This window comes from Octopus sinensis, linkage group LG3 (assembly GCF_006345805.1).
Source record: "Octopus sinensis linkage group LG3, ASM634580v1, whole genome shotgun sequence".
Lineage (NCBI taxonomy): Eukaryota > Metazoa > Mollusca > Cephalopoda > Octopoda > Octopodidae > Octopus > Octopus sinensis.
In genome coordinates, this window is record NC_042999.1 from 77,478,742 (window position 1) to 77,502,479 (window position 23,738).

The following is a 23,738-nucleotide window of genomic DNA, read 5'->3' on the forward strand; positions in this document are numbered from 1 at the left end:
CCACAAATCCCTTCAGGTAGATGGCCCTGCTTGATCTGTAGAAAAGGCGTAGGTAGAAACTCTATAAGATGTACCCAGTGTAAGCTATGGACACATAAGAGGTGCAGCAATATCAAAAGAAGGCTAACTGGGAAGATAGTTTTTGTATGTGGCAGATGCTCAGGAGCAATAAACACTGAAAATGTGCAGAGAACAATTTCCGCCACATTCCAGGGAGAAAAACTAGAAGTAGTTGATAGTTTCTGTTACCTAGGTGACCAAGTCAGTAGCAGGGGAGAGTGTGCTGAAAGTGTAGCTGCTAGAATAAGAATAGCCTGGGTAAAGTTCAGAGACTCTTACCTCTGCTGGTGACAAAGGGCCACTTACTCAGAGTAAAAGGTAGACTGTATGATGCATGTGTACGAACAGCCATGCTACATGGCAGTGAAACATGAGCTGTGACTGCTGAGGACATGCATAAGCTCACAAGGAATGAAGCCAGGATGATCCAATGAATGTGTAATGTCAGTGTGTATACTCAACAGAGTGTAAGTATTTTGAGAGAAAAGTTGGACCTAAGAAGCATCAGATGTAGTGTGCAAGAGAGACGATTGCGCTGGGATGGTCATGTGGCGAGAATGAATGAGGATAGCTGTGTGAAAAAGTGCCACACCCTAGCGGTTGAGGGAACCTGTGGAAGAGGTAGACCCAGGAAGACTTGGGATGAATTGGTGAAGCACAACTTTCAAACATTAGGCCTCACCAAGGCAATGACTACTGACCGAGACTTTTGGAAATATGCTGTGCTTGAGAAGACCTGGCAAACCAAATGAGACCATAACCTCGTGGCCTATGCCTGGGGCGTATCCAGCTCACTTATGCATACCTTTCCTTCATTGGACACTAAACTCTGCTTGCAAAGATCTGTTGAGGCAAGTGAAATCGAAATCAAATTCGACGGCTGGCATCCGTGCTAGTGGAGCACTAAGAGCACCATCCTAGCGTGATTGCTACCAGAGTGGCTAACTGGCTTCTGTGCCAGTGGCATGTAAAAAGCACCATTTGAGCCTGATCGTTACCAGCGTCACCTAACTGGCACTTGTGCTGGTGGCACATGAAAAAACGTTTGAGCGAGATCATTGCCAGTGCCGCTGGACTGGCTCCTGTGCAGGTAGCATGTAAAAAACACCTTTTGAGTGTGGTCATTGCCAGTACCACCTGACTGGCCCTTGTGCCAGTGGCATGTAAAAGCACCCACTACACTCTCGGAGTGGTTAGCGTTAGGAAGGGCATCCAGCTGTAGAAACTCTGCCAGATCAAGATTGGAGCCTGGTGTAGCCATCTGGTTCACCAGTCCTCAGTCAAATCGTCCAACCCATGCCAGCATGGAAAGCGGATGTTAAACAATGATGACGATGAACTAATTTAATGCCTTCTTCTAAAAGGTGAAGCAGTATCAAAGGAAGGTTAATGGAGAATACAGTCTTTGTGTGTGGCAAATGTGCAGGTACAATAAGCACTAAAAATATGCAAACAACAAGCTCTCTCAAAAGCTCAGGTGGATCATTAGAAGTAGTAGATAGGTTCTGTTACCTAGGAGACCAAGTTAGAAATGGGGGAGGGAGTTCTGAAAGTGTAGTTGCTAGGATAAGAATGGGCTGGGTGAAGTTCAGAGAGCTTCTACTCTTGTTGGTAACTAAGGGCCTCTCCCTCACAGTGAAAGGCAGATTGTATGATGCCTGTGTATGCACAGCTATGTAACATGGCAGTGAAATGAGGGCTTTGACCACAGGGGACTTGCAGAGGCTTGAAAGAAATAAAGCCAGTATGCTCCACTGGCTGGGTAGTATCAGTGTCAGAAAGAGTGTAAATGATTTAAGAGGAAAACTGTATATAAGAAGCATCAGGTGTTGTATGCAAGAGAGAAGATTGTGTTGGTTAGGTCATGTGATGTGTATGGATGAGAACAGCTGCATAAAGAAGTGCTGAGCTCTAATTGTGGAGAGTACCTTGGAAGGGGTAGACCCAGGAAGATGTGGGACAAAGTGGGGAGAAAGGATCTTCAGATGCTGGGCCTCAGTGAGGAAATGACAAGGGACCAGGAAATATGGAGATTTGCTGTAATCGATAAGATATGTCAAGCTAAGTAAAATCACTGACTTCCAAACACACAGGCTTGTCCTTTCAGATGCCAGTGCCACATAAAAAGTGCCTGGCCAGTGCTGCATTAATGCACCTGTGTTGACACTGCATAAACGCACCCATGTCAGTAGTATGTAGAAAGCGCCCAGCACACTCTATTAAGTGGTTGGCATTAGGAAGGGCATCCAACCATAGAAACCGTGCCTCAATAAACAGCTGGAGTCTGGACAGCTCCCTGTTAGCCATCCAACTCATGCCAGCATGGAAAGTGGGCATTAAATGATGATGGTGATGATGAATGATTACTGGGTATCTATAAAGGATGAAGGCATGTCAAAATGAAGCACACCACAGTCATTGACTAGGCAGACTACTGTAAATCAGAGAGTTAAGTAATCCATTATCATAGCATGGAATGCATTGATGAAGGAAGTTCACTGTTGTTTGGTAATCCACAACTCTGGTGGTATCATCATCATGAAAACAAATAAAAGCAGATGAATGACTACTTTCTCTATTTGATTTATCCTATTCTGTTTCTATTTAAGTATTTATACACCATGATTTCTGGCAATGTGATTACGGCTGTCTCTATATATTATTTATTTCTTTTCATTTTCCTTCCCCTTCTTCTATCCCTCTCCTCTGGAATTTTGCAGAGACCTTCACTAATCTGTGGCTTTCCTAAAGTTATTTTCCCTGAATTATAATTAGTTGGATCTCCATTAATTAAAGCTAATATTCTATTAGTTCTGCAGTAACTAATCAGAGCACTTTAATCAAAATGAATTAAGAAAACGAATAAGTATGCTAGAATTTATTAACCATGTCACTGCTAATGTACTAAATAATATAACACAGTAAATGGTCTTTTCAGAGAGTAATGTCGGCAGCTGCCTTAGAACTTGTTTTTTGACAGGGTCAAATGTCATGCTTGACACCTGTTATTAGCCGGTATACAAGCATGTTTTGCCAGTATCTACCTTTAAGAGAAAAATCACAAAGTTTAATGACATCTTTAGAATCATTATCATCATTCAACGTCCGTTGTTCATGCTGGCGTGGGTTAGTTCCACCCACTTTACATTTCTTAAATGTTGGTAATTCTGACCAGAAATTTCATTTATGATCAGTTTGTAACGGGAATAGTAGCTTCATTAATCAACATGTCACTGCTTGCTTGTTCACTTGGTAAGCCTGATGAGCTGAGAGTTGCATATCATATTACATAATATTATGGATGTTGTACGTACTTGACTGTACAATGTTTATGTCACAATAAAGACATTTAATGAAACAATTGTAACAGTACCGGATAACACATTTGTCTATTTTTCGATATAAAACTTATGAGGGCACAGGCGTAGCTCTGTGATATGTTTGCTTCCCAACCACATGGTACCTCTACGTGGCACCTTAGGCAAATGTCTTCTGCTATAGCCCCAGGCTGACCAAAGCATTGTGAGTGGATTTGGTAGGCGGAAACTGAGAGAAGTCTATCATATATCAGTACTAAGCTCTTTACGTTTGTCCATGTTTGGTTTCAAAACCGTAAGGGCTGCCCTTAAAGTCTTTTATTACGCCGAAGACATCGTTGATACTGGTACTCAAACACAAATTATTATTATATTCAAGGATCTGATAATTTCAATTAATAAAATCAAATAATCATTAATTTATTGTAAAATAAATTAGAGGATTCTAGGAAATAGCGAAACCGGATTAAGTTTCTGATATATCATTTTTGTAAAATATTATCGAAGTAATAATATATCAGCCATTGAATATTTCAGTTAGAGGTGTGTCCTTTGCTTTTCGGTAAAGTAAAAAAAAAAAAAAATTATGTACAATCTCCATGATTCGATTTGTATGATCAAGGCATTACTCTCTCTCTCTCTCTTTCTTTCTCTCTCTCTCTCTCTCTCTCTCTCTCTCTCTCTCACACACACACACACACGACACACACGCAAATTCTCATTCGAAAATTATGTCTTGTGTTTCTGCGAGTGCAAAAATCTGTTCCTATTTTGATAAACAAACTTATGTTGACAAACAAACCCGAGTTAATATAAGTCACAAAATTTCAATAAACACGTCTCTCTCGACTGATATCAGTGGGGTTCGATGCGTGTATTTTGGAGGTGGACCGTATGTATGTAATCAATAGCTTAGAGAAACATCTCTATTACACCTTAATGCCGAAGAGAAAATATCTTAATCGGTGAAATATATATAGAAATATATATACACAAATATATAAATAAAACAGAGCTGTGGCAATTCACCCAATCAATGAAATAAAATTGAATAATAAAAATATGAGGCGAATGAAAACGAATTATTTGACATTTTAAATGCAGAAATTCAAAAGTATGTCAACAAACGAACATCACACCTGACTGAATATGGAACCTAATTTACAACTCACATTACGTGACATTAAAATATACAAAAAGCTATCTTTTTTCTTCTAATGTCATCAATCAGTAATAAGACTATATTAGATAACTTGTCCAGTCGGGGTGTGTAGATTTGTAAACAATTAGTTTTCAATTCTCGTAGTTAAAGAACAGGATATACTAACAAGAAATAAAAAAAATATAAGTTGGTGCATTAAAAAAATCTAAACTAAAGAAATAAACAGATACCATCAACAGTCAACTTACACTTTCCATGACTTGCTTCAAGTGCAATGTCAGATTGAACAGAATAGGCTGGGAACAAGCCGGGTGCTGGAGAGGGATTTTGATCTGTAGTAGTCAGTTTTGTAGTAGTCTTACTGGAGTCTGTTTCAGTAGATGGCATCTGGTAGCCCTGGGAACTTCCCTGACAAGCTACAGGAACGGTAGAAGCTAAGGTATTGGAAGTGTTTGCTGTTCCATCGTCAGCCATATTTCACCTTCCTAAACCATTCACTGGCTACTTAGCAAGGGGAGCTGACTCTTTTCAGCATCACTGAGTTTAAACATTCCACTCTTACTTTCTTTCTCGTTCTCCTTCTCTTCTCAATTACTTTTTTAAAGATCTGTCTCTGTCACTCTTCCCGTAACTATGATCACATTTTGCTACACGCTTTTACTCTTCTGTTACATAAAACGACATTAACACACGAACAAATAAATAAAACAAAAAATAGATTGACGTTTTTAATTACATGAGCGTAAAATACGAAAACATAAATACAGCAATATTAAGGTAAAAAGTGTGAAAATAACACTTTAAAAAATGTTTAAGCAATTAACCGCTTTATGGTAATTGTGTAAGGCCACAAAAGTTCAAAACTTCGGTCGTCTGCTACAACTGAATACCGTAGTTCACCTACGTTGTCCAGGGAACACACCGTATAACTGCTTTTGATATTGCCCTGCTTGATATTTTAAATGGCCCTGGATTGTGCAAACGTGCAAAGTACTGCGATCTTAACGTATAAAAAAATGATACCACGAACCGGGTAGATGGATATGGGGCGTTGACGAAAACCGGATATGTTTATATATTAGTGATAGAAGTTAAATATAACAGAAATTGAGCGTCAGCCAACTAATTACTGAGTCTCATCAACTTCGCGTCTTTTTCATAGATTTGTGACAATTGCTGACTTACTTGCCTGTTGCGAGTCATTGAATAACCCATACAATTATCGAACAAAGTTGAACTAACGACACAATTTTTCTAACTCTGACAAATAAAAAATAATCCCACACATTTTAATGGCGGAGGTAGGAGTCGATTTTAACCACGTAATGACGGGAACATATTTTATTAACCTTGCTAGGATGAAAGGTAAAGTTGACTTCGGTGGTATTTAAAGATAAACTAGCTGTAAAGAGATATATTTAAATATCATTGCGAAGTATTTAATCTAGCATTCTTACTATTTCTACCATTTCACATGCCTTTACTAATACAATTAATGGCTGCAAATTTTGGCACAAGACCAGCAATTTCGGGGGAGGGAATAAGTCCATTACATTGACCTCAGTGTTCAACTGGTACTTATTTCATCGGCCCCGAAAATATGAAATGTAAAGTCGAGCTCGGCGGTATTTGAACTCAGAATATAAAATCAGAAGAAATGCCACTAAGCAATTTATTCAGCGCGATAAAGTTCTGCTAACTCGCTGTAGCAATGATTCGAGACTGGAACGCTAGTTAGTCGGTCAGACATCACGATCAAACCTCAATAGTTTCACGTGATCGGGCTATTAAAGAACCAATCAGCGTCAAGTCATCGTATGATTCAATCTTCTAGAATCTCCTTGTGCCCTATAGAAAAGCGGTTTTGGGTGGTTATTGGAGAATGTTGAGGCAGCCACGCGTTGTCTCTATTCTCGCCACATACAGCCAGTTAGAAAGATAGCCGATAGTAGACAGGCATTTTCGTCGCCATGAATGTAGTGCAATTATTTTCCAGTTGAGATGAGTCGTCTGCAAATAGCTGTATCAGTAAGCTTGTAAACTCCAAGCAGTATGTCTCTCTCAGTATGTAATCATTGCTGTTATTAATTGTAAAAAACTACTGCAATTAAAACATTATGTGCAATAATAAAATATTAATTGTTCGTGGTGCTATCAGTTACATCTTTACACAGCCCGAGAAATACGTTTTCATTCAGCAATTCAAATCATCACCTCAGATCCACCGACAGCAAAAGACAATACACTATAACTCACGATCTTCAACACGAGCGACATTTGGTGATATTCGACTCAGAAATAGCCAGCAAAAGCCAACGAAATAAACCCGACTCATTTAGTGCGTGAATATCAACTCACCACGACTACCACTACGACAAGGAGACAAGACCAAAAGGCGCAAAAGTCGCAATACATACAATCCTTGCCATTGTAACCCCTTCCTCTGCAGGCTATGGCGCCGAGAACAGTTAGCTTTGGCCAGTGGTCCTCAACTAGTGTCCAAATAAGATTTTATTAAAATTTATGGGCAAGTAATTGCTTATAATTCTACAGAGTGGCGCACAGAGGACGGGCGTTTCTGAAAAATTCACAAACTCATTAATTTTAGCTGCAAACAAATTTTATTGACATCAATGTGTCTGTATTGAATTGGCATTTGTCAAAATCAAGTGTGGAAAACAAGATCCATCATAGGGTGTCCGTTTTCATTGATGCATTTCTGAAGGCATTCTTGGAAGTTGACTTCCCCCACTCTCTCCAGCATTGCTCTGTCGATTTGGGCGACTTCCACGCGAATAGCTTTCTTCAAATCCCCACAAGAAATTATCACACATGGACAAATCGGGGGACCGGGGCGGGGTCTGCAAACCTGGAAATGAGGCGGTCACCGAAGAGAGGGCGAAGAACGTCCATTGATGCTCTGGCTGCGTGGGCCGTCGCCCCATCCTGCTGAAACCACACAAGTCGAATAGGCATATGTTTCCGTCGTAATTCAGACACAAAGACGTTGTTTATCATCTCAGTGTAATGCTCGGATCTCACAGTAACAGTATTTCCATTATTGTCTTTAAAAATGTATGGTCCAATGACGACAGCTTTCCCAACAACACACTAGACCGTCAATTTTGGATTGAGGTTGTCATTTCCCTCACAAATTGCCTCCATCTGACGTGCGAAGTTAAGCCACTGTGCATAGTCCTATGGTTTCAACTGTTGCTCAATGACCAAGTCTACGGGTGGAAATCCAGGTTTTCATGCAAAATACGCCTTACCGATCGATTACCGATGCCAAGTTCAGTGGAATGCCTCCGAGCAGAGCGATTTGGACTCCATATCAAAGCTTGTCTGACGCGTTCCGCATTTTCCGGGGTCCGTACCGTTCGTGTCGCCCCTACTGGTCTCCTATTCATTAGTGTACTTCGTGTACGAAGTGCATTCAATTCATCCAACATAGGATTGCATCACGAGTGGAACAGTCTGATTTCAGTGCATGTTGAAGTGGTGCTGAACTGCTGTGACAGACACGTTATTCTTCATATAACTGTTGTAGGCAAACACATGATGCTCTTTCGTCCACAGTACCATGGCTTCACCTGAAAAGAGAAAAAAAAATGCCAAGACGCCACGGACCAAAAGGTAGGTCCAGTAGAGTACAATAGGATTCAAAAGGATCCACAAGCAAAAATCGGTTGAGAACCACTGGTTTGAGCGCTCAAAATAGCAGTCAAATCCATCCTTCAACATCAAGAAAACTCCTTTCTCTCGATTATGATTCCGAAATGAAGTTGATCTTAAACGTCTCCAAGTTCGTATCCTTTCATTTGCGTGAGTTCAACTAATTTCTATTCCAAAAAGAATGGCGATTTCACTTGTCCCATTCGTCTCTTCTATTTCCTCTGAGTTGGCATTATTTCGTAAAACAACCAAAGACAGAATTCAGACTTTAATATATAAGCTCGAACAATTGCAATTTTCCAGATATTCTACACGCTCGAAATCGCGGAGCTGAAGGATTTCTAGGGAGCTGAGGTGTTATGAGCCAGGCTGTGTTATAGGGAAGGATCGGAAGTGAGGGAGTAGGCATGTCCTGTCGGAAGTGGGGCCCGTGGATTCCACTGGAAGTGCCGCGGTGGATATGCGGCATCAGCGAAACACGAGGGGCCAGTTGGCGGGGGAAAGCACATCAGAGCGGACGTATAAGACTGTACAGCGACGGATAGCGCACGTGGACGTGGAGTGAACCTTGGAGGTCGAGTCAGCACGTGAATCTCCCTGCATCACCGAATACTACACCAGCTTCATTAACCGTAACACCTCCCAAGCGGACAATGGCGTCCATCCCCATCACGACATCGATCCCGTCCACTACGCGATCAATCACAATAGCCTGCAACCTCAATCTTTTTCCTCGTACCACCATCTCCACATCGCTACTTCCTCTACATTCAACTTCCGTACCGTCAACGGCCCTCACACTATTCATTCCACTCCATTCTTCTACCACTTTTGGAGTCATTAGGGTTGTTGAGCAGCCCGTGTCCACGACGGCTCGTGACACCTTTCCGTTCACTACGACTCCTACTCCTGGCAACGACTGTATATGCGCCTCTATTCTTTCGACGGGACGACTATCGGGGCCATAGTCTCCTTGGACTGTTTCCCTGCACGCATTCACTAGCGATGTGGCCTATCTGTCTGCATCGATAGCAAATTACCCCAGGCCTAGGTTCCTTACAGTCCCTCGCCATGTGCGAACCCTGACACTGAAAACACTGACCTTTGAAGGGTCGCACACGTTCCTTGTTCGCCTCGCTTTTTCGACCCCTTCTCGGTGTTGCAGTCGCTGCCAAAGGTGTCATCCTGCAACACGAGACGATGGCTCTGGCCCGAGATATTACCTCTCCCATTGCCATAGGAGCGTTCGGCAGCTTTTGCAGTTTGACCGACACGTGGTCAGGAAATCCTGTCACAAAGGCTAATTTAATGGTTTGTTCTAACGCGCTATCTCTATATCCCACGTGTCTAGCCAATCTCCTGATTTCGTTGGCAAACGCATCGACCTGTTTGCCCATCCACTTTGCTTTCCCCAGTCGACCATATGCCATAAATAGCCCTTCTGTGAAAGCCTCCATCAGCCGGCCTTCTATTTTTTCTGCGCTCAACTGGTCCTTCTCTTCCATTTCCAGGTATATCGCCAACGCCGATCCCTCGAGGTACGACAGTATAAAACTCGCTAGATCATCTATACCTTGAAGTATTGCCATCAATTTAATTTTTTGCAGCCAAGCGGTCACATCTCCCTCTCCACAAAATGGCAAAACCGTCTCATTCGAAACATGGACCATACCCACCATTTAAAATTTTTTTTTATTTTGAGCCGAAATAGCTTGTGATGTAAAGGAAGAAATGACAGATGCGAACAGAAAATTACGGTAGTCTCACCTGTCGGTCTGGAAAAAGGGTCACTTTCAACATCCACGTACTGTTTCGATCTCCAAGGTTCACTCCACGTCCATGTGCGCTACCCGTCGCTGTACACTCTCACACGTCCGTTCTAATGTGCTGTCCACCGCCAACTGGCCCCTCGTGCTTCGATGATGTCCATTCTTTTTGTCTTCATAGAAATTTTATAGAAATACCGTTCAAATGGCACAGATTACGATTATAAAGAAATTTCTCGGGAAAATGTTTTCCGAATGGGTGGGGAGAGTATTTCGGAAAACAAAAGTTTGCGCAAACGAACCAGGGTGGGGTGGGTGGAGTGGGGAGAGGACTTTCGGAAAATTCACACTATCCGATTTTTTCCTGCGTAACTTTCAGGAAGATGGATATCTTTTAATGAAATTTTGCAGAAACCTCTTTCAAACGGCATAGATTATGATAAAGAAATTTGTGGGGGAAATGTTTTTCCTGAAAGTTACGAGGAAAAAAATCAGATCGTGTGAATTTTCCGAAAGTCCTCTCCCCACCCACCCCCGTTCATTTGCACAAATTTTTGTTTCTATATTCGTTTTCTACACGTCCTTTTACACCTAGTAGACTGTTTTGTTTTCGTTTTGGTGACCGGATTCTAAACTAGATCCTGAAAGTTATGAGGGGGATAAAACGACCGTGTGAATTATCCGACTGTCTTCTCTCTACCTCTTCGGAAAATATTTTCCCGAGAAATTTCTTTATAATCGTAATTTGTGCCATTTGAACGGTATTTCTAAAAAAATTTCATCAATATATATCAATTTTCCTGAAAGTCATGAGGAAAAAATCGGATCTTGTGAATTTTCCGAAAGCACCACCCGTTCGTTTTCGTATATTTGGCTTCCATCGCACTGTGGGTTCTTATTTCTTTGTCTTCGGGGTTATTTTTTTGAAGGATCTCGTTATACAGTATCTTAAGTACAATGTATGTATGTATGTATGTATGTATGTATGTATGTATGTATTTTTATCTATATATGCCATAACATCTGTGAGCGATTGCAGAAGGTAACGGTTCTTGTTTTTATAACTATCCAAACTAGTTAGAAAGATGGACGTATTGTTGAGAACAATAGATTTCGTTGGAGGTCTGTTAACTCTAACCTAGCTTTTGGTGACCTAGAAGAGGTTAGAAGGGTCAAGTGGCGAAGGCATTATTCTGGCTTAGCGAAGGCATATGGTAAATGTAACTGCTGTCCTTCGCAGAAAAACTATTGTTTTACCGTGAGAAAAGTGCTGTTGAAGTGCTAACGTTTCTGCCAGCTCGCCGTCTTACAACCTTCTTAAAATTGTGTGCTACCAACAAAGAAAATGCTTAGAAGCATTTCGTCCGGCTTTGCACTCCGAGTTCAAATTCCGCTGAGGTTCACTTTGCCTTTCATACTCTCGGCGTCGATAAAATAAGTACCAGTTGAGTACTGAGGTCGATGCGATCAACTTATCCCCTCTCCCGAAATTGCTGGCCTGATGCCTAAATTTGAAACAATAAGTAAGTAGTTCGTTGTTATTGAAGATGATACATTGTCTTTCACGGCAGTATGATAGGTTGTGCTTCTGAGCTGAGTAAATCTGAGAGTGATGGTTCAAAACTTAGTAGGAGTTCCTTCAGAGTTTTTGAACTATTACATAGGAGTCTCGCTACAAACTAAAACATACCCAAAGTTGTCGCACGCACTTTTTCTCGTTTTTGTCTTTATCTTTTAGCCAGGAGGGAAAGCATTGCTCGTGATCTTTTACAAGGCGTCCGAACCTTGTGGGGGTGGGGAGAAAGGTATGCTCATACCGGAAACCTAACTCGAATGCTCCCAACAGAACCCTGTTGGTGGTGTAAAACAGAGTACAAATTGTTTACTGCCGAAGTAGGCCATGGAAAGATATGAACTCAGAAAGCAAAGAGCTGAAACAAATTACTACAAGACATTCCAGTCTGACTCTGAACTGGTACTTTTTTTCTTTTTTATCAATGCCGAAACAAACACCTCAATGCATTCTAGATGGCGCTCTAACGATTCTAATAACTGGCCAAGTCATTAAACTGTTTTCTTCTCCTCGCCGCCTAGGTAAAGAAGAAAAAGAAAAAAATTCCTTTTGGGCAAAAAAAAAATTACAAAAATAAACAAATTTGGGAGAAAATGGGGTGGAGACGGACGGAAGTCTTTCAACAAATTCTCCAAAACAAGTAAGAGTTTGCAGATCTTCGGCGGGGTCACTAGCTTAAAAGCCCTGTCGGGCGGCTTTTAAGCTAGTGAGGTATAAGTATGATTAATTAAACTTTTCCTTCCTACATTAAATACGATGCCGCTCAATTGAATATTTTGTTATTTTGCAAAGCTGAGCTTAATATATTTCTAACACTACGAAAAAGGCAAAGGGTAACAACTCCAGCGAATTAACAACAAAACCCAATGTCTTCTCTAGTGACTTAGCACGACATAGAAACCGATTAAACGGTGTTACATTTGACTATAAACATCGTGGCATTATGTCCCTTTAACTAAAGGAAATATACAACTACCAACTGATACAAAAATTAATTGCATTACACAATTCTCTCTACATGAAGCACAGCAAATTTAAGATCACATAATGTCGCGTTAAATTCAGTAAGTATTTATTATGTAGCTGTCTCTCGTTTCTGTTGTTATGTGCCCTTGTTTCAAAGCAGTGTTTTTTCTTTTCTCTGAAATACTTTGACCTTTAGAGATGTTATTATGGATCTTTTCACTTTGACCGGCAGATTTAAAAACTGATTTCTTTGTAACTAAACACTTTTAAACTTCGTATACTGGAAAGTGAAAAGATCTGTTTTATGTAACACATTCTACCAGTATATGAAGTTTAAAAGTGTTTAGTTACGAAGAAATTATTTTTTAAATGTGCCGGTTAAAGTGAAAAGATCCCGAGCATATAATATATATTCTCATGGCTTCGAACTTTACTGTAAATCACGCTATTGACATTCATTGCAGTTTTGGTTTCTGTTTATGTCTATACAATGCCATACAATAAGAAGAATTTTAGGTTGTAATTTCCTGGAAGAGAAAAATAGAAACGATCCGTTTTTATTTTAATATTGAACTAAAACATTTTTAGTTCGAAACAGTCTTTCAAGAGATGAAAAGATGATCGAATATTTTTGTTTTATATTTTCGTGGTAATTTCGCCGAGGTCGACTTTGCCTTTCATCCTTTCGAGGTCGATAAAATAAGTATCAGTTTAGTACTCAGATGAATCAACTCCCTTCCCTAAAAATCTGCTGGCTCTGTGTCAACATTTAAAACCATATCTTCATGGTAATTTAAAGTATAGTGTTGTATTTAGGGAGGGTCACTCTTGCTAATAATAACATACGAATATTTCGCATTTCACTTTTTTTTTAATTGTAGTGCGCCTGAGCACTGTATACAACAATTTAATTATTATAATCAATTAATCACATCAAAAATCTTGTGAAACAAGTCCCAAAACGAAATTCGATTAAAATGTATTTTAAGTAATTCAAACATGTTGCCTCTCATTATAGAAGTCGGTTATGAATTATTTCCCTTTAGTCAAAGAACGTAGGACATGGACACGGAGCGCAGAATCAAGGTATTCTGTTATCTTGTGCACAAGGCATAAAACAGATTTGCTGACAAGAACAGCTTGCTACAGCGAAGCCTGTTACTGACATGTATCTTGCCATGACAGCCTTCCAACAACATTAAGGACCAAATAAGTCTCAACACTGCAACCTTTCTGTGTGTGATGGAGGACAGGTATCAGTGGTACAAGGCCAGAATTATGAGGGGAGGGCATTGTCAATTACGTAGGTCACAATACTTGACTGGTGCTTTTGTTTCGTCAACCTTGAAAGGTTAAGTTGGCCTCAGCAGGATTTAAACCCAGAATATAATGCCTGTTTGCAAACAGTCGTGCTATATGGTAGTGAAACATGGACTGTGACAGAAAGGACATGTGAAGGCTTGAAAGAAATGAAGCTAGAATACTTTACTGGGTGTGCAATGTCAGTGTGCATGTACAACAGAGTGTAAGTGTCTTGAGAGAAAAGTTGGGCATAAGAGACATCAGATGTGTGCAAGTGAGATGACTGCACTGGATGTGTATGGATGTGGATATAAAGAAGTGCTGATCTCTTACTGTGGAGGGAACCTGTGGAAGAGGTAGACCTAGGAAGACATGGGATGAGGTAACGAAGTATGATCTTCGAATATTAGGTCTCGTGGAGGTAATGACAAGTGATTGTGACCCTTGGCAATATACCTTGCTTGAGAAAACTTGTCAGGCCAAGTGCAATCATAGTTGTGGCCAGTGTTGGTAACACATGAAAGCATCTGTGCCAGTAACACATAAAAGGCACCCGCTACAATCTCAGAGTGGTTAGCATTAGGAAGAGCATCCAGCTGTAGAAGCCAAGCCAAAATCAGACTGGAACCTGGTGTAGCTCTCCAGCTTACAAGTTCCAGTCAAACCACCTAACCCATGCTAAAATGGAAAGCGGATGCTAAATTATAATGATGATGATGATATATGTATATATAAGGTCTGGTCAATAAATATCCGGACTGTTGCCAAAGTAACGAAGCTAAAGCATGCAGAGTTAAGCTGCTTGGCACAGATTGACCTTGAACTCTGTTCTACATGCACAGTAAGTTTTAACATTCCAGCTCACTTCCACTGTTTACAGTAGTGCTTGGAAGGAAGGTGTGTAGCATGTGGTTGTTGCATTGACTATGACAGAGTAAGTTATGGTAATACCTGTTCAGAGGCCTATGCAAAGTTGCAGAAAGTGTATGGAGAGGAGTGTATGAGCCACACACAAGTGTACAAGAGATTCAGATATTTCCAAGATGGCTGAAGAAATGTCGATATTGACAAACATTCTGGGAGAGCTGCAACCAGCAGAACTGAGAAAAACATTGCAGATGTGCATGCAGCTGTGAGGGGAAATTGTCGAATCACTATCCATAAGTTATGAGAGGATGTGCAGATTAGTTACGGTTCAGTTCAGTCCATTATCACTGAAGATTTGGGTATGAGACACGTGTCTGCCAAGTTTGTGCCAAAACTGCTTTCAGCTGATCAAAATGACACTCTGGTTTCAGTTGCCCAAGATCTCCTTGATTGTGTCAAGAATGATGAAAACTTTGCATAGGTCTCTGAACAGGTATTGCCAAGCTTTTGGCAAAATTTGATGCAGATTCTCTGCTCAACTTTATCATGGTCAATGCAACAATTACACACTACACACATTCCTTCCAAGCACTGCTGTAAACAATGGAAGTGAGCTAGAACGTTAAAACTTAGTGCCTTTGCACAGCAGAGTTCAAGGTCAATCCAAGCCAAGTGGCTTCACTCTCTGTGCTTTAGCTTCCTTAATATAGCAACAGTCTAGATACATATTGATTAGACCATGTGTGTGTGTATATACATATATACGCACACACGCATGCATACATACATACATACATACATACATATCTCAGGTCATCCCATAAGTTCTGTCTGAATTTTGAATAAAGAAAATAAGTGATCAAATGTTATATTTAATTGAAATTTAATCATCAATGTACTTTCCCTGATTATCTATGACTTCCTTCCATCTATTTATAAGCTTTTTAATCCCATCAATGTAAAACTCTTTTGGTTTAAAAGCGAAGAACTCTGAAATGTCAGTTTCGACCTCCTCCTGGCTTGCGAAAGTTATGTCCCGCAAATGATTCTGTAAACTATGAAACAAATGGTAGTCTGAAGGAGCAAGGTCGGAAGAATAAGGTGGATGAGGAATTTTTTCTCAACCAAGCTCTTCGATCTTCTGTGATGTAATCTTTGCAGTGTGGGGTCGTGCATTATCCTGATGAAACATCACTCCTTTTCGATTCACTAAAGTGGGTCTTTTTTTCTTCAAAGCTTGGTTCAAACGCTTTAATTGCTGGCAGTAGACTTGAGCATTGATTGTTGCATTAGGTGGTAACAATTCAAAGTGAATTACTCCTTTGCAATCCCACCTGATAGAAAGAAGAACCTTTTTTCCATGAAGTTCCCTTCTCAGTTGTGGTTGAGCTTTTTCCCTTTATCCAAGCCACTGTTTACGACATTTAACATTTCGATAGAAGATCCATTTTCTGTCACCAGTCACAAGTCTATTCAAAAAGGGTGAAATGAGTTCATGAGAATAGAGAGAAGAGCAGATGTCAACTTGGAATTTGCGGTTGCTTTCGGACAATTCACGAGGACCCCATTTTCCAAGTTTAGGAAACTTTCCAAGTTGTTGAAGATGACGATGAACAGTTGTGTAGTTTTAACTAAGCTTTATTGCCAATTCTTCAACTGATAATGGATTTTCTTCAAGTAATGCCTCAAGGAACTTATCATCAAACTCAACTGGACGTCCTGTTCAATCTTCATCTTCAAGGCTAAATTCTCCACTTCTGAATTGTGAAAACCATCTTCTGCAAGTTCTTCCATTTCACCATTTCTTTCCTATAAACTGAATGTATGTTTCAAGTTGCTTTGGCTGCAGAGTTTCTTTTTTTGTACTCAAAAAGCATTATGTGCCGCAAATGCTCTTTGGATACTTCCATGTTAGAAAGGGTTTTAATCAAAGAAATTTTAATTCTATTATTCTGTAAAATAATATTTAATTAGTTTAAATGTACACAAATGCAGAAAAATAATTTTTAATTCCATTAGACATTCTAAAATACTATTAAATTTCATTCAATTTTAAAAAAGGTAAAATTGGACAGAACTTATGGGATGACCAGATATGTGTGTGTGCGTGTGTTTGGAATAAATCATAAAAAACATTGGTTTTCTTAATCTTTCATTGTTCGACTTACAACAAATCACCAAGTACACTAAATATAGGTCCATACACTCTATATCATGTAGAATAAAGACTGATATGGTGTTATGTAACTGCGATAAGATTAAAGGAGAAGGTCACACATACACACCAATGCAGATGAAAGCATGCAGTTCCATGTGGTTGGTACACTACTTTAAATATGTCGTTTCTTTCTGAATTGACCGTATGCAATGGCAAATATAGTAATAAAGCAAAGGTGGTGAGCTGGCAGAAACGTTAGCACTCCGGGTGAAATACTTAGTGGTATTTTGTCTGTCATTACATTTTGAGTTCAAATTCCATCGAGGTTTACTCTGCCTTTCATCCTTTCGGGCTTGATAAATTAAATACCAGTTGCATACTGGAGTCAATCTAATCAACTGCACCCTCCCCCATTCCCCAGAAATTTCAGGCCTTGTGCCTAGAGTAGAAAAGAATATAGTGATAATGCAATAACTACAATGATATAGCTGGAAAATACTCATATAATGATAAGTAATAATTACAATTAAAAAAAAGAAATTGTAAAACATAATTAACTTATGGCTTAAAATAATGTTCATACCTGTAAAATAGTGATGAGGAGGGAAAAATGCCTCTGAATCTGGTTATATTGGCTTTGATTGTAGTGTTTCTAGATGCCTTTAAAAATGAACAACTGGCTAACATGGTTACTATTTGGACTGATACTAATTGCCCTCTTAAGGCAGGAAGCTGACAGAATTGTTAGCATGTTGGATGGAAGCTTGGCAGTATTTTGCCCATTGCTATATTCTGAGTTCAAATTCCACTGAGGTTGACTTTGCCTTTTGTCCTTTTGGGGTTGATAAATTAAGTACCAGTTGAGTACTGGGGTTGATATAATTGACTTAACCCCTTCCTCCAAATTTTAGGCCTTGTGCCTATAGTAGAAAAGATATTAATTGCCCTTTTCAAACATTGACACCATTAGGTCTACATAAACAGGAGTGGCATGCTAATGATATTTTTTGAGCACTTTTCAATTCTTGCTGAATCTCTATGTGGTTACTTGATCTGCTAGAAATTGGAGCCAAATTGCCTTAAAATTATGCTTTACCATCTTTAAAAAAAGGCATATTTGATAATGTCAGTACACTAGGACTGGAAAAAAAGTGAATAAAATGATCAAAGCTTAAAGTTTTTATCAGAGGTCTGCTCAATCAAGGTTCAACTGGGGTTAAATGACAACAATGAACACAGAAATAAGTGTTATCAATCTGAAGATGGCTGAAGAATCAACATGGCCTCATGAATATGCATTGATGTGAAAAATCAGCTTAATTATCAAATTTCTGTGAAGATCTCTGGCACCTGTAAAACATGATGTTCATATAAGACTGACTCTGCTTGTACAGCATTATACCTTGTAATAACATAGCAATAAATTATATATATAAACAGACAACAAGTCTTTTGTCATAACCTTGTTACAGTTCCTTCTGAATAGTTGCAAGTTGATGGACAGGAAAGGAATTTCAGAGAGATAATGATCTGGAGTGAAGCAATAAGTTTAGTAATTAGTATGAGCCTGAGCTATGTGGTGGTAGTGTTGGTAGTGGAGAAGAACACTAATGGGGGATAAAAGTAAGGGAGGGTTACAGAGGTATCTTGAAAAGCCTTGTGTTCTTGATATCTAGGGTAGGTCAGCATGGTGGAATTCATCCCTCTACAAGCTATACTGACAGAAGGATTTGAAATTAATAAGCTAATGTAACAATTTTTTTCTGTGCTCATATTAGTAAATTATGCAAATGGATGAGGATAGTTGTGTGAAAAAGTACCATACCCTAGCAGTTGAGGGAACCCGTGGAAGAGGTAGACCCAGGAAGACCTGGGATGAGGTGGTGAAGTACGACCTTCGAACATTAGGCATCACCGAGGCAATGACTAGTGACCAGGACCTTTGGAAATATGCTGTGCTTGAGAAGACTTGGCAAGCCCAAGTGAGACCATAACCTCGTGGCCTATGCCAGGGGTGTAACCAGCCCACTTATGCATACCTTTCCTTCATTGGACACTAAACTCTGCTTGCGAAGACCTGTTGAGGCAAGTGAAATCGAAATCAAATTTGATGACTGGCATCCATGCTAGTGGAGTGCTAAGAGCACCATACGAGTGTGATCGTTGCCAGAGCGGGTAACTGGCTTCTGTGCTGGTGGCACGTAAAAAGCACCATTTGAGCGTGATTGTTACTAGCATTGCCTTACTGGCACTTGTGCCAGTGACATGTGAAAAAACATTCGAGTGAGGTCATTGCCAGTGCCGCTGAACTGTCTCCTGTGCAGGTGGCTCTTAAAAAACACCATTTGAGCGTGGCTGTTGCCAGTACCGCCTGACTGGCCCTCGTGCCAGTGGCACATAAAAGTACCCACTACACTCTCGGAGTGGTTGGTGTTAGGAAGAGCATCCAGCTGTAGAAACTCTGCCAGATCAAGATTGGAGCCTGGTGCAGCCATCTGGTTCGCCAGTCCTCAGTCAAATCATCCAACCCATGCTAGCATGGAAAGCGGACATTAAATGATGATGATGATGCCATCATAATGAGTCCATTGATAACTAAGTTGAGCTGTTTAGAGTTATGTCCTGGCCATAAATATAATATAGCATTGTTGTTGTTGTTAGCATATTCATCAACATTTTGATTCTGAGGGTTCCTTGACCATCACAAGCATAACATAATTTGTAAAACACTTGTTTGTATGTTTTCAGCTTTGACTAAAAAAAGAGCCATGCCTATCCCATTCCATGTTCTACGGAACATTGCTATTGTTGGAGGGTTCATTTCCATTGGAGGTGCTGGAATTTTTACGACGAAGTTAAAATGTAAGTTCATTTTGATAGAAATATTTCTCCTAAACTATTTATTATGCAATGTTGTAATCATAAATTAAGTATTTTCATAATCCTCTTGTCTTTCTTTCTTTCTTTCTTTCTTTCCTTCATTACCTATCTCTTTTCTTATGCTGTGTTCGCTGATTTCCCCGACCCTTCTTTGTAGTGAGAATATCTGACAACATGTCTCTTCTCTCATGATACTGTTTATTTATTAATCAGTTCAAAAATAACAATTAAAAGCTCTCTACATCATTACCTCCATCAGTCTCTTCTTTTTCTTGTTCAATCCCTCTTGTAAATTTGCAAGGTAATTTTGTTGTAACATAGTAATGGTAGAAATTACATACAAAATAAAGCACCTCCAAAAAACTAAGAACTTTATTAAATGCACTGAAAATAGGTTCCATTCTTTAGTTACAGATATTGTGGTGCCTTGACTCTGCTATTCTTTTATTCTTTTACTTGTTTCAGTCATATGACTGTGGTCATGCTGGAGCACCTCCTTGAAGGGTTTTAGTCAAATAAATTGATCCCAGAACTTTTTGATAGCCTAGTACTTATTCTATCGATCTCTTTTGCTGAACTGCTTAGTTACAGAGACATAAACACACCAACACCAGATGTCAAGCAGTGATGGAGAGATAAACACAGATGTAAAGACACACACACATAGATGCTCCACTAATGAGTACATCCTTTATTAGATAAATGTCTGCTACAGCCTCAAGCCTAATCCTCTTTCAAGGGCTAGAAATTAGCTCTCATTTCAAAACAAAACAGATAAATGATACCTTTTTTTCTGGATATGATACCAGTCTATTGTTGGGAGTAACGTTTCTGGATAATCTGTTACCTGACAACTAGGTGGATGCAGGTGATGTAGAATAAAGTGTTCTGCTCAAAAACAATGAAATACTTGCAACAGGTTTGATTTAAACTTGATCAATTATCAATATTGACTCAAACAGCACTACACAAATAGGTGATTTTTAAAAGTCAAAATCAAATATAATCTTATTTGCTTGATTTTGTTTCTTCTATTAAGCTAATTATTTATTAATTGTAGATAAATTCAAACAAGCAGACTATTTCATTGAATCAGTGTCTCTTCTACGCAACTATACTCCAATTGAAAAATATCTTGGTCAACCAATTGTAGTGAAAAGCATTGATCTTGGTGACACTGAGAACAATGTTGTTGGTGCCCTGGGTGCAAAGGTTTGTAAATAATATTAATGATAAACTTTTTTTTTTGTTTTCTTTTTTAACAATAGTTATAGCCAAAAGAGTTACTTTCTGGTCTGATCCCACTGTGTGACATGTTGAACTCTTTAACTATATTCCCAGGTTGAGCCAAAGCATTGCAAGTAAAATTAGGTGTTCAGAAACTGCATGAAATCCCATGCCATATGTATATGTGTATATACACACACACACACACATACATCTACATCAACATATTTGTAGTGGCTGGTATTAGTAAGAGTATCAAGCCATAGAAACCAAGCGAAAAATGAAACTGTCTTCCAAGCTGTCCGGGTGAGCAGCACTCCAGAATGCTGACTTTAATGATGGTAACCCATCCAACCCATGATAGTATGGAAAGTGGACATAAAATAGTGATGATGATGTTGATGATAGCTTGGATAAACAAAAATCAATGTCGCAATTTATATCCTCTTATGCTCGGCCACAGTTGCCTTTCTCCCATAATGAGATTGATAAAGTATTAGACCAGTGGTTCTGAAAGTGGGTGGCATTGTGCCCCCCCCCCCCCCGGGCAGTGGAAAGTTCCAAGGGGATGTTGAAGAAAAGTGGGGGTGATAATGGGGTAGCCATTCATGCAAAAAACAACAAAATAATGGGTTCATTAGGTTGAGTTTTATTTGTTAAATTCAGTTGCTTTGAATTTGCTTCAGAAAGAGGTTTATGTTTGTGATGATTAGTTGGGGTGGGGGTGCTAGGAATGTGACCTGGGTGTCAAAGGGGTGGCAGCCCAAAAAAGTTTTGGAACTACTGTATTAGACAAGATACTGAGGTTGGTGCCTTTCCTTCCCATGAGTCCTGAGTTGTAGGGGGTGTATCATGTGGCATTGTAAGAGTGTATCGTGTGAACTAAGGCATTTAGATTTACATGTACTACCAATATAATATATATAATGAAATGCCAACTGTAGATTTGCACACAAGAGCTATGGGTTTGACGATGATAAGGCTAACATGAAAAATGAAAGTAAAATACCAATGATAATATATGTAAACAAATGTGTTAAAAAAACTTTTAAAGAAATGTGTTGGCAAAACATTTTATCCTTTTTTTTTCATCTACTGAATTAGATTGCAATTCCTGTATGTGGTCCTAAAGACAAAGGAATTCTTTATTGCTGGGCTACTCGTGAAAATACAGATGAAAGGTAAATTAGAAATAAGAAACTTTTTAATTTATGTATAATATGGATAACTTTACAGCTATTTATTTGAAAACCTTTAGCTGTGGAGATTTAAATGATGTGAAAACATCCTATTGTATTCTAAGTAAATAGAAAAATAATTGAGTCTTTTCAGATTTGTGCCACTTTTCAGATAAATAATTGTTAGAGTTATCCACATTAAAAACATTTCAGGTATTCTGAATTATGCTATGTTCCATAGAAATGTGTATTATTTAATTTATTATATGGCCAACTAATGTTTGAAATGCAAATCTGAACTGTTGTTAATGCTAAGCCCTGATAAGCTACTGCTATATATTACAATTCAGATTCAATGTTCTCTGGCTGGGTGAGGATTAGTGTTACATCTTTCCTAAAGATGATAACTATCTTGAAACAGATCTGTAAGAATATTTGCAATTATATTCCTGTTTATTTAGAGAACAATAGAACATTTTCATGTCATCTTAATCTCCAGCTAAAAGTTAGCAAATAACTGTAGTTATCTACATATATATTTCAGGTATTACTTTGTGTTATATATAAATATATATATTATCTTTTAATTTGATTTGTTTTATTTTAAAATTACTGTATTTCTTCAGTTATTTTACTTTCTTGTATAAAGTATTGAATTCTAAATTTCACAGAAGGCGTTAACTTTGTAAGGGAAGTGGTATAGTCAATTGAATCATTCTCAGTAAATTTAAGTGGAACCTATTCTTATCAATCTTAGAAGGAGGAAAATGAAGGTCAACTCTAGTGGGATTTGAAATCAGGATGCCAATAGATTTCACTAGATATTGTAAGGCATTTACTGTAGCACTCTGCCATTTCTGCTTCTCTACGTCACCTTCCTGTAGAATGATGTTTGTATGAGGGAGGTTTGTGTAAATGTTTGGTGCAATAAATATAGATGGTTTAACCTTTCAAAAACACAAAAACCAGAAATATTCCTAATTACTGCCTCTATTATAAGCATTTTTAATATTGATCAGAAGTTCATCCTTTCAGGTATTTAAAATTCACAACTAAATTAAAAAAGTGCTGGCCATGTTACTTTGAGACTTAGTACAGTGCACCATGTCCAAAAACAACATAGGTGGGCTGCAGTTCAGTGTAGTTTAGGGAAAGAAAATAGTTGGTGTGAAATATATGGTGTTTGATTCTGATTTTTATTTGTTTTATTTGTCTATTTTTTAGATGGCTGGTTGACAAACTTGAAATTGAAATAAAGAAAACAAAGCAGCGATGGACATTTTATGAACGACCAATAACAAAAGAAAATGAAGAGAAAAAGTTATGACAATAGGAGACTGTTAATTATTTTAAACCAAATTTTCAAAATTAAAGAAAGAATATTGTTGATATATTGTTAACAGTTTATTGTGATTGTCTTTCTTATGGTTTTAAAAACTAAAAACTGCTTTTTTTAACTGGGACAGAAAGATCAAAATAATGAATACAACAAAAAAAGGAAAAAGCAAGAAATAATATTTCTCATTTAGACTTTTGAATTAACTAAACATTAGTGACAAGTGACTGAGGCCTTTGGCAATATACTGTGCTTGAGAAGACCTATCAAG

The 23,738-nt window shown here is 38.8% G+C and overlaps 2 protein-coding genes and 1 long non-coding RNA gene across 4 annotated transcripts in view; 2 read left to right on the top strand and 1 right to left on the bottom strand.

The window, feature by feature from the left end:
- Positions 1-5,083, bottom strand: part of LOC115209069 (nuclear exosome regulator NRDE2-like) — a 36,819-nt gene extending 31,736 nt beyond the window's left edge. Inside the window, exon 1 of one of the 2 annotated variants that reach the window (XM_029777147.2) lies at positions 4,788-5,083. In XM_029777147.2, the coding sequence (XP_029633007.1) occupies positions 4,788-5,013 (226 nt within the window). In that variant the 5' untranslated portion in view covers positions 5,014-5,083. The remainder of the gene's footprint in view (positions 1-4,787) is intronic. The other variant, XM_029777146.2, reaches the window with a different exon arrangement.
- Positions 1-10,254, top strand: part of LOC118762490 — an 11,603-nt gene extending 1,349 nt beyond the window's left edge. The window contains exon 3 of the long non-coding RNA XR_004998247.1: positions 10,162-10,254. This is a non-coding gene — a long non-coding RNA (uncharacterized LOC118762490). The remainder of the gene's footprint in view (positions 1-10,161) is intronic.
- A 1,940-nt stretch (positions 10,255-12,194) lies between these two features.
- LOC115209809 lies at positions 12,195-23,531 on the top strand. The gene is made up of 5 exons (XM_029778362.2): positions 12,195-12,617; positions 19,595-19,708; positions 20,787-20,938; positions 22,058-22,134; positions 23,356-23,531. Exons 2-5 carry the CDS (start codon positions 19,615-19,617, stop codon positions 23,456-23,458), a joined length of 426 nt encoding a protein of 141 aa, XP_029634222.1. The 5' UTR covers positions 12,195-12,617; positions 19,595-19,614; the 3' UTR covers positions 23,459-23,531.
- The last annotated feature ends 207 nt before the right edge of the window (positions 23,532-23,738 follow it).